Source organism: Anguilla anguilla, chromosome 8 (assembly GCF_013347855.1).
Source record: "Anguilla anguilla isolate fAngAng1 chromosome 8, fAngAng1.pri, whole genome shotgun sequence".
NCBI classification, from domain to species: Eukaryota; Metazoa; Chordata; class Actinopteri; order Anguilliformes; family Anguillidae; genus Anguilla; species Anguilla anguilla.
This window is the reverse complement of record NC_049208.1, coordinates 12,108,290-12,118,961: the sequence shown is the minus strand read 5'-3', so window position 1 is coordinate 12,118,961 and position 10,672 is coordinate 12,108,290. Positions and strand designations below refer to the sequence as shown.

The 10,672-nt window shown below is 56.7% G+C and overlaps 1 protein-coding gene across 4 annotated transcripts in view; it reads right to left on the bottom strand.

The window, feature by feature from the left end:
- Positions 1-232: 232 nt before the first annotated feature.
- Positions 233-10,672, bottom strand: part of LOC118233758 (chromodomain-helicase-DNA-binding protein 7-like) — a 60,001-nt gene continuing 49,561 nt past the window's right edge. For 3 of the 4 annotated variants that reach the window (XM_035429671.1, XM_035429669.1, XM_035429670.1), the window contains 10 exons: positions 10,211-10,439; positions 9,520-9,722; positions 8,300-9,136; positions 8,067-8,212; positions 5,263-5,481; positions 4,485-4,850; positions 3,882-4,109; positions 3,165-3,305; positions 2,727-2,831; positions 233-2,355 (listed from right to left, as the gene is read on the bottom strand). In XM_035429671.1, the coding sequence (XP_035285562.1) occupies positions 1,225-2,355; positions 2,727-2,831; positions 3,165-3,305; positions 3,882-4,109; positions 4,485-4,850; positions 5,263-5,481; positions 8,067-8,212; positions 8,300-9,136; positions 9,520-9,722; positions 10,211-10,439 (3,605 nt within the window). In that variant the 3' untranslated portion in view covers positions 233-1,224. The remainder of the gene's footprint in view (positions 2,356-2,726; positions 2,832-3,164; positions 3,306-3,881; positions 4,110-4,484; positions 4,851-5,262; positions 5,482-8,066; positions 8,213-8,299; positions 9,137-9,519; positions 9,723-10,210; positions 10,440-10,672) is intronic. The other variant, XM_035429672.1, reaches the window with a different exon arrangement.

Here is a 10,672-nt window from a genome sequence, read left to right as displayed (position 1 = left end):
AGGCTGGGCTTGATACGGTGTGAGATACTATCTAGTCTGTAGGTAATCAGAGCACTAGGTACAATTTAGTCAGGAAAATGGTGAGCAGTTGGGATAAATGGCCTGTTCTCGTTGTGTGTGTTGTGTTGTAAGTCCTTTGTCAGCCCGGCCAGCTAACTGGCTAAATGACCCATAAAGCAACACAAGCCAGTGCATTTTAAGTTGAGGAAAAGAATAAAGACTTTCAGTCCAGTTTGGTATCCTAGATGTATACGATGTGTGACTTTTTATTAAAAGTAGCAACATTACTACAGCATTTTACAGTTTATCATACAAAACGGTTTCAGAAAAAAACATGAAAAAGACAAAATCAAATCCTGACCCCTTCCACAAAAAACCAAAATAAAAGTCACGTCTGTAAACTTCAAGGCTAGTTTAAAGTTGAGGTAATGCTGTGCATCTTTGTGGCTAGAGTAACAAAAAAATGTCCTTTCAATAGATAAATGTACCTGATTTTTTCATCAATAGTTATTACCAGTGCATAAACGACATTATCATGAGACAAACTGACTGTACCCCCCCCTCCCCGTTTTTCAGATTTCTTGGTCAATGTCCCAGTGAGAAGCCCTGAGGCCAGTGGGACATTCAGCAGCTGCCTGAATAACTGTACTCCTTTATTGCTGTTTCCACAGGGCAGAGGGGATTGTGGGAAACTGGAGGGGAGCCTGAGCACTGTGAGAGAGAGAGACGCGCCTCAGACGTTCATCCTGAAAAAAAAATAAAGAACAGCAGAACAGAACAGCACACAAACACAACTCGACAGGGGGAATTAAAAAGGAGAAGTTTAAATACACACATCTCGCTCGACCCTCTGCTTCTGACTGACAGAGAGTCGGGGGCTCCCTCTACGGGAGGGGGAGGAGCTCGGTGGAAAGCAGCGAGGCCGGGGTACCCCTCCCCAAAGCCCTCTTTCAGCAGTTCAGTCACCTCTCTGTGGTTCATATGCAGGACCGGACAAAGCGGGCCCTCGTATCCACGGCGACTGCTTCCCGGCGTCCCCGCGACGTCAGTGATGCACCTTATGCTACAGTGTATGACAGTGGCTTTTTGCTCAGGCAGTTCAGATTGCTTTGGGGAAAAAACTGAAAATAACAGAGTGAGAAGGAGAAGGCTTTAACAGTGTCGTGTCCACAGTAGTGATTGGGTCTTGTTCGGCTGGGCGGGGCAGGCGAGGTTCTCCGGGGCCTAGTCCGCGCTCTGGTCTCCGGCGGACGCCGCCGCGCCGTCCGTCTCGGGCTGGGCGGGGCCTTCCTCCTCGTCTGCAGCCGCCGCGCCCGTGTCGTTCTCGCCGCCGTTTCCTTTGCCGTCGTTTCCTGTGCCGTCGTCTGCGCTGGAGGCCGCTGGGTTCCCTTTGCCGTCAGCCGCGCTGGAGCCCGCGGGGTTGCCTGTGCTGGAGCCTGTGCTGGGGCCCGCGGGGTTGCCTGCGCTGGCCTCCGGGCTGCTCTCTGTGCTGCTGCCCGTGTCGTTCTCGGCGCCCGAGCCCGAGCAGTCGTCTGTGCCGTTCTCGGCGTTGCTCTCCGTGGAGGAGCCCGCGGCGTTCTCCACCCCGGCCCCCGCCATGGCGCTCTGCAGCCCTGCCAGAGCCTGGGGCAGGCCGGCCAGGCCCAGGCTGCCCAGGTTACCCAGGTTACCCAGGTTACTCAGGTTACTCAGGTTGGCCAGGTTACCTAGGTTACTCAGGTTGGCCAGGTTACCCAGATTGCCCAGATTACCCAGGTTACTCAAGTTGGCCAGGTTGCCCAGGTTACCCATGTTGCCCAGGCCGGGGGGCAGGAACATGGAGGGGTAGAAGAGCCCGGGCGCCATGGCGGACAGCAGGAAGGGGTTGAAGGCCAGGGGGTTGGCGGACATGCCGGCCATGGCGGCGGAGATGGCGTTCGCGGCGGCTCCGCCCTCTGCCTCGGCGGTGCTCCCCTCTTCGGCCTCCCCCTCCTCCTCATCCTCCTCTTCATCTTCCTTCTTGGGTGTGGCCTCGGGCTCGCCCTGGGCGGCGGGGGCGGAGCCTGCGGCGGTCGCCAGGTTACCGAACAGCCCGCCCAGGCCCAGCATGTTGGGGAGCATGAGGGGCAGCAGGGCGGCGGCCTGTTTGGGGTCCCCCGAGGGGAAGCCCATGAGCCCGGCCAGCTGCAGGCTCTGCAGGCCCCCCATCAGCCCGCCCATCAGCAGGGGGTTCAGCCCCGCGGGGGGAGGGGCCGCCACAGAGGCGGCACCCCGCGCCCCCTCGCTCTTCGGTCTCCGCCCCCGCCGGCACACCCCCTCCTCTCTCACCACGGGCCCCGTCAGAAGCCCCCCGAACATGGTCTCCGGGAGGAAGCCCTGCAAAAGAGGGGGGAGGGACACGCCCAGCGTTACCCCAACAATCACCATGACCCTCTTCATTCAATCACCTTGGTACACATGCACCAAAATGACTTGTAATATATTGCTATGTAACACGGGTCCACAACCCTGGTCCTGGTGGACCACAGGGTCTGCTGCTTTTCAAGGTTTCACCTTAAAATGACCTAAATTGACCCAATTTCACCTCAGAAACCCAGGTTAAATGAGGAGCCCAGCTGGGCTGAACGGCCTGGTCTCACACAGTAAGTGTGCAGAGCCCCAGCAGACCGCAGCAGCTCCTGCAGCTCTCCAGAACGCCTGATGCTGAGGTCTAAAAGCCAGGGGGAGCGTTCGCTGATTTCACTCACTGACTGCTTGACGATGTCGGTCCAGTCCGGAGAGACGGCGAACTCCGGGTTTTCCTTCAGCCACCGAGGCAAGTCCTTCATCGGCGGGGCGAATGACCCACCCAACTGAACAGCACAAGAGAAAACACTCAGCACCCTTTCACTGTGTGTATGAAGTGTGTACTAAGCAGAATAAGCACACACATCTCAAAGTTAAAAAGCAGGTGCTGGATAAAGATTGTAAGACAAAAATGAGAAAGGAATCTACATACTGCAAAATGCTTATTTCTGCTAAATTAATTACCAAATATTCCACTTACCAAAAAAAAGAAGAAAAAATAAAAATTCTAAAAATTCAAAATAAATGTTTTTGTGGAGAGCCTTGGGGAGCCTTTGAGACCTGTTCTGAGGCAGTTCCCAGGCTCTCCTGCGGGGGGCGGTATTGGGGCGAGCGCTCACCTTCCTGCCACTCCTGCGGTTGACGACGGGCACCCTCTCCTCCCCGGTCAGGGTGTTGACGTCGATCTTGCTGGGGTTGCGGCAGCGGTGCCTCTTCTGCTTCGGGGTGTGGAACGGCGAGAGGGGAAGCTCCTCCCTCTTCTGAGGGCAAGGGAGCAGGCATGAGCAACAGCAACATCAACAGCAACAATAAGAGAAAAAACAACAATAACAGCAACAACAGCAGGAACAGCAACAACAGCAGCAGGAACAGCAACAGCAGCAGCAACAGTAACGACAACAGCAACAGCAACAGCAAGAGAAAATACAACAATAACAGCAACAACAACAGCAGCAACAACAACAACAGCAGCAGGAACAGCAACAGCAGCAGCAACAGTAACGACAACAGCAAGAGCAACAACAACAGAAGCAACAGCAACAACAACGACAACAAAGCGAGCAATCAGGTATGGAAATCATTAAACAACACCCACGCTGGGCTCTACAGTGCCCCCCATTTTAGGAGCATTTACTCCTGAAAACGGATGTAGGCTAACTGGAGAAAATAATCCAGGAGCACATCTACTAACTGGGATGCATTAGTGTCCTCCTAAATGTTTCAACTTGGGATCATATGTACTCCTTGGAAAAAAAAGTTAGTGTAGAGCCTGGCAGGGAAGAAATTAAACAGACAGTTTCTCGACCGAGGAGGGTGGGGGTGGGGGGGGTTCTCACTGGTGAATAGCTCGGTGTGTCGGGGGCGTAGGAGGGGTGTCGTCCCAGCCACTCCGCCAGGTTCTTGTTGCCGAGGGCGCCTCCTCCAAGCATCCCGTTTCTGTCCACCAGGTTGTCCAGGGTAACCCGATTCTTGGGGTCCTGTCCCGCCAGGGAAGGAATGTTTCGCCGCGTCTGTGGGGGCATCTGCACCCCGTCCAGGAAAGCTTTGGTCATTTCCGAATCCTCCTGGAGCACAGACAAGAACACAAAAAAAACTCAAACGGTGTACCTGAATCACAAGAAAAGCTGACAGTCTTGTTTCCGTTCGTGTTTTGCCTTTAAACGCCTTGTGTTTTCATACATACGGTATGCTAAAAAGATGCTAACGTCACTCCAGCGGCAAACTTAACACCAATGAGAACTCGCTAGGCATTTTCAGGAATACCACAGTAAAAGCCATCTGACACGAAGTGGCAAGTTCCCACCACATACATTATCGGGAATGCTACTTCTACAGCACATCTTGCAGGAGCCGGAAACACCACTATCAGCGTCACATTGCACGCCATCGGCACACAAGCACAAACCATGTCGACGAGGTAAAAGCATAGAGAGACGTACGGCGCTGGGTGCCGCCTTCCTGTGCCTGGCGAACAGCATGTCCAGCCCCTCCACGTTCTTCCTCCGGCCCCTCCTCCTCTTCATCGGCAGGTCGTCCTCCAGGAAGGCCCCGTTCGGGGGGGTGGCGCAGGGCGACTCGGCCCGCCTCCTCCGCCCGTCGCGGGGGGCGGAGGACGCGGGCAGGGAGAACGCGGGGGACGGGTGCGGGGAGGGCTGGGCCCCGGCGTGGGCGTGGCCGTGAGACTCCCTCAGCTGGGCCACCATGTCCATGAGGTGCCTGCGCTTGGCCACCCGCTCCGCCTCCGCCTCCACCTTCCTCCACCCGCGGCGCTGGGACGGGAGGAACCCCGCGCTCGCGGCCTCGTCCTGTCCCAGAACACACACGGGGGGGGGAGGTTAAAACCAGCCACAAACTGGAACCGCAGCACAGAGTCTGTGAGTCAGCTGCACCACACCAATGTGACTCACAAAGGAAGTCAATCATATAAGGGCAGGGCAGGGCAGGGTAGGGCAGGACAGGGCAGGGCAGGGGAAGGCAGGATCAGGTCGAGTAGAACAGAGCAAGGCAGGGCAGGGCAGGGTAGGGGAGGGTAGAGCAGGAGAGGACAGGGCAGGAGACAATAGGGCAGGGCAGGGTAGAGCAGAGTAGGGCAGGTCAGGGAAGAGCAGGAGAAGGCAGGGGAAGGTAGAGTACAGTAGAGCATGGCAGGGTAGGGGAGGGGAGGAATGGCAGGGTAGGGGAGGGCAGGAGAAGGCCGGGGAGGCCATGTTCTCTTACCTGTGGGGGCAGGGCGCTCTCCTCGCTGCCGCTGTGGCTGGCCTGTCCCGCTGCGGCGAGCTCGCCGAATCCCCGCGGCACGGGGCTCCCCGCGGCGCTGGCTGCGTATCCAGGCAACTGCGCCGGGGGGAAGTCGAAGAGCTGGCGCCTGTTGGCGGGCCACTTCCCTTTCAGCACCGTCTCGCAGACGACGTCCAGCCGGTCGATCACCACGCGGTCCTGCAGGGCACAGGAGCTCCATTTTAAAAACACAGCTTTGACAAACCACTCAATTACACACTCATTTCAACTATTTTTCCATTCCCTGCTTTTACATAGCTTCAGATTTCCTTCTTTTAACGCATGTTTAGTGAGGACACACTGGGTAATACGGATCGGCGTTGGGAAAAGCAAGCACTGTGAATATTTCATCGTTCTGCGGGAGCGGGACAGACGCGTTTCACCAGACGAGATCACGGCCGGCCGCGGCGGCTCCGAGCCCCGCTCCGCGTTAACCAGTCGCCGCTATCCGACGAGTCCTGACCCTGTCTGTCGTTACTCTCGCCCCGTGAGCCGGGTCGCCCCGTCGAGAGCCGTAATGGCCGCCCCCCCCACTCCCGGCCTGCCGTGTCCCATTAGGCTCCGCGCCGCCGGCCCTTTTCGGGAGCCCGGCGCAGGAGAAAGCGTTCCCAGGCGGTTAGAGCGGCGTTAGCGACCGGGCCAGCCCCGCGCAGTCACAGCCCAAAGCCCTGTCTGGTTTCCGCTCCCTGCTGTTGTTTTAACGCAGTAATGCGCGCTGGGCACGCTCCCAAAACCCCCTTCGTTTCACAGGCCAGCCAACCGAGCTCGCCGGGAAAAAGAACATGTGCTTTTAATACGATGGAGGAATCAAAGACAGATAAACCCAGGCTGTGGGTGGCACTGCAAGCCCTGCAGTCTCCATACTGAGGCTTTCAAACGCATGAGGGATTCACAGAGTGGACTGGAACTGAAGTCTTCAGCTTCAGTTCTGTCAGTAGAACAAGGGGTCATATGTGGAAATTAGCAAAAGGTAGATTCCACGCGAATAAAGTTTTTATTATTTATTTTTTATGCAAACATTCCAGGTTACTAATTGGAGGCAGAGACCCCAGGCATGTTCCAGCCCAGGCTTGATACACAGTTGGATGCTCTCTAGTTCTCGGGCAAATTTCAAGGGAAGAGATAAAGGGCCTTTTCTTGTCTTGCAGTCACGATTCACCACTCTAAGGCAAGCAGCATTTCAGCAACGCACTGCTAGCCTCGGGCAAGGGGGATCAGTGGTAGTAGGGTGCTGTACTAACCTAGGACAGAATGGAAAAGCATTTGAGCTTTTGCACTAACCCTGGCCAAGAGCAGGTCTTTAGTTGATACTGTACTAACCGTGGGCGAGTTTGAGAGGTACAGTACAGTACTAATCTAGCAGTGGAGAAGCAGTTGACGGGTGCGAGAAGTGGAAGCACTAGCGGTGCCGTACTAACCTTGAGGAGGAAGCACTAGCGGTGCCGTACTAACCTTGAGGAGGAAGCACTAGCGCTGCCGTACTAACCTTGAGGAGGAAGCACTAGCGGTGCCGTACTAACCTTGAGGAGGAAGCACTAGCGGTGCCGTACTAACCTTGAGGAGGAAGCACTAGCGGTGCCGTACTAACCTTGAGGAGGAAGCACTAGCGGTGCCGTACTAACCTTGAGGAGGAAGCACTAGCGGTGCCGTACTAACCTTGAGGAGGAAGCACTAGCGGTGCCGTACTAACCTGGAGGAGGAAGCTCTAGCGGTGCCGTACTAACCTTGAGGAGGAAGCACTAGCGGAGCCGTACTAACCTTGAGGAGGAAGCACTAGCGGTGCCGTACTAACCTTGAGGAGGAAGCACTAGCGGTGCCGTACTAACCTTGAGGAGGAAGCACTAGCGGTGCCGTACTAACCTTGAGGAGGAAGCACTAGCGGTGCCGTACTAACCTTGAGGAGGAAGCACTAGCGGTGCCGTACTAACCTTGAGGAGGAAGCACTAGCGGTGCCGTACTAACCTTGAGGAGGAAGCACTAGCGGTGCCGTACTAACCTTGAGGAGGAAGCACTAGCGGTGCTGTACTAACCTGGAGGAGGAAGCTCTAGCGGTGCCGTACTAACCTTGAGGAGGAAGCACTGGCGGTGCCGTACTAACCTTGAGGAGGAAGCACTGGCGGTGCCGTACTAACCTTGAGGAGGAAGCGCTAGCGGTGCCGTACTAACCTTGAGGAGGAAGCACTAGCGGTGCCGTACTAACCTTGAGGAGGAAGCACTAGCGGTGCCGTACTAACCTTGAGGAGGAAGCACTAGCGGTGCCGTACTAACCTTGAGGAGGAAGCACTAGCGGTGCCGTACTAACCTTGAGGAGGAAGCACTAGCGGTGCCGTACTAACCTTGAGGAGGAAGCACTAGCGTTGCCGTACTAACCTGGAGGAGGAAGCACTGGCGGTGCCGTACTAACCTTGAGGAGGAAGCACTAGCGGTGCCGTACTAACCTTGAGGAGGAAGCACTAGCGGTGCCGTACTAACCTTGAGGAGGAAGCACTAGCGGTGCCGTACTAACCTTGAGGAGGAAGCACTAGCGGTGCCGTACTAACCTTGAGGAGGAAGCACTAGCGGTGCCGTACTAACCTTGAGGAGGAAGCACTAGCGGTGCCGTACTAACCTTGAGGAGGAAGCACTAGCGGTGCCGTACTAACCTTGAGGAGGAAGCACTAGCGGTGCCGTACTAACCTTGAGGAGGAAGCACTAGCGGTGCCGTACTAACCTTGAGGAGGAAGCACTAGCGGTGCCGTACTAACCTTGGGCCAGTGGCAGAAGGAGAAGGCCCGGTCGTAGACCACGGGAGCGTCTTCAGAGGGGAACCCGTCGCGGGTCTCGTCCAGCGCCGTGCTCAGGGACGCGTTGCTCTCCTCGTCAAAGGCCTTGTCCTGAGAGGCGGCGCTCGCTGACCACCACAAAGGTTTTCATGTTAAAAACACAGAACTTTCCATACTGGGTTAAACCGTTCGTAAGTAAACCAATCCTAAAGTACCTTCAGCCTGAGAGGACTCAGATTTATAGTCTTCCTCCATTTTGTCCTCATCGTCATCTTCAGATCCCTTCTCGGACAGCGGCTTGGATTCGACTTTAGGCTCCGCCTCTTGTCCCTCAGCTTTAGGCTCCGCCTCCTCTCCTTCAGCTTTAGGCTCTGCCTCCTCTCCTTCAGCTTTAGGCTCCGCCTCCTCTCCTTCAGCTTTAGGCTCCACCTCCTCTCTTTCAGCTTTCAGTCCCGCCTCCTGTTTCTCAGGTTTAGGCTCCTCCTCTTGCTCCTCAGCTTTAGGCACCTCCTTTTCTTCCTCAGCTTTAGGCTCCGCCTCCTCTCCCTCAGATTTGCTCTCTCCGCTGCCAGGCCCCTCCTTCAAGCTGGTCTCCGCCTCCTCTCTCTGCTCCTCCTCTTTGAGAGAGGCAGTCTCCGGCTTCTCCTCAGCTTGGCCGCAGCCGTCCTCCACCTTCCGTGGGTGCGGTTTGGGTGCGGCCTGCTCCTCTTTGAGCGCCGAGGCGGGGGCGGGGGCGGTGGCGGCCGGGGCGGGCGGCTGGGTGAACTTCCTGTGCGCCTCCAGGAAGCCCAGCTCGGGGTCGTTGAAGATGTGGTAGTCGGTGCGGCTGAGGCCGTGCTTGGAGGCGCCCAGCAGCAGCTCGCGGTCGTGGCGGCCGCACTCCCACCACTCGGGCAGGTCGGCGCTGGGCTGGCACAGCCGGAGCCCCTCGGCCAGGCCGGCGTGCGGCAGCACCTGCTCCCGGATGCGCCGCAGCAGCTCGATGCGGTACATGGTGCGCGAGGCCCGCTCCGCCGTGATGGGCTCCACCCACACCGTGGGGTCCAGCGTCTCTGCAAGGCAAGGGCGGAGGAAGAGGAGGGCTCATGCACCAGCTGCTGGGGTCGTTATAATCAGCATGTGTTACACACATTCAGCACTGTTACAAACATTCATACAGATATATCCTATATATTATTCTAGACCAGGCCTATCCTGTTCCTGAAAATCTCCCGCCCTGTAGGTTTTAATTTCAACTCTATTTTGGCACACCTCACAGCTCAATGAGATCTCTTGAGCTGTTGGATAAGGTGCACTTTGGTAGTGTTGGAGTGAAAAGCTACAGGACGGAAGATCTCCAGGGTTTGGCAGCCCTGTTCCAGACACTCAGGCCCAGATTAGCCTTCGTAAACGACACGGTCTAAAGTGCAGTCCCCGTATGACGCAGACTCCTCACCGTCCTCGGGCCGGAGGGGCAGGTGACACACGCGTCGGCACATGGCCACGAAGGACAGGAAGTAGCCCTCCAGCTGCAGGTCGGTGCGGCGGTCGAGCCGGGCGAAGGTGCGGAAGTGCCTCCAGTCGAAGCGCTGGCCGTCGCGCAGCACGCCGAAGGTGGACACCACGCGGTAGAAATCCGCCTCCTCCCTCCGGGTCCACCTGCAGGGGGAGACACGCACAGTCAGGGGGGGTCTGGCGCTCAGAGCAGGAAGTGTAAACTCCAGCCCTGGAGGCTAAAGGGTCTGCTGGTCTCCAGAGCGCTTCTACCATAGACTGTGGCTTCTACACTCGCATGCTTACTCTGGCACTGATTGGCTAATGGGTCCACATAAGTTTTTATTAAAGGCCTAAACTGGGTGCAGATTGAAGAGAAACCACAAAACCTACAGATACTGTGCCAATCCAGTTTGAGACCCCTGCTTTAGGAGGTAAATATTTGCATTCTGAATGAATCTTTTAAAACGCAAGTGCAACACAAATTACACGTCACACCAGCTAAATTGAATTAGTGAAGAAAAGAGTGCCTCAGTGCCACAGAGCACTGTGCACGTGAGCACTGTGCACGTGAGCGCCGTGTGCATGAGCACTGTGCACGTGAGCGCCGTGTGCATGAGCACCGTGCACGTGAGCGCCGTGTGACCCCTCACCTCTGGCGCCTGTCGGGGGCGGCGGCCTCTCTCTGGGGGGCCACGGCCCAGGCGGCCTCCTGGGGGTGGCGTCTGTGCGCCTGGAGCATGAGCAGGGCCTCCTGGCGCTGCTGCTCCCTCTTGTGGCTGCGCTGGTACGCTGCGATCAGCCTGCGCAGCCGGCCCGTCAGCGCCGAGGTGCTGGGCCAGCGCAGCTTCCCCTGAGCGCCCTGCTCGCCGGACCTCCCCCCTGCGGCCCCGCACCACAGACACGGGCATCAGCACAGGCCTCCCACAATGCATCACAGGAACCCACACGAATGCATCACACCAGTCAACAGATATCTGCACATTGTGATCATGCTAACACTCAAATCTCCATTTTTTATCGTTCAGTTTTTCAGCACACACTGAAAGATCCATGTGTACTGTCACAGATCCATAAATCAGCAGCCATTAAAGCTGGCTCAAACCCACTAAACA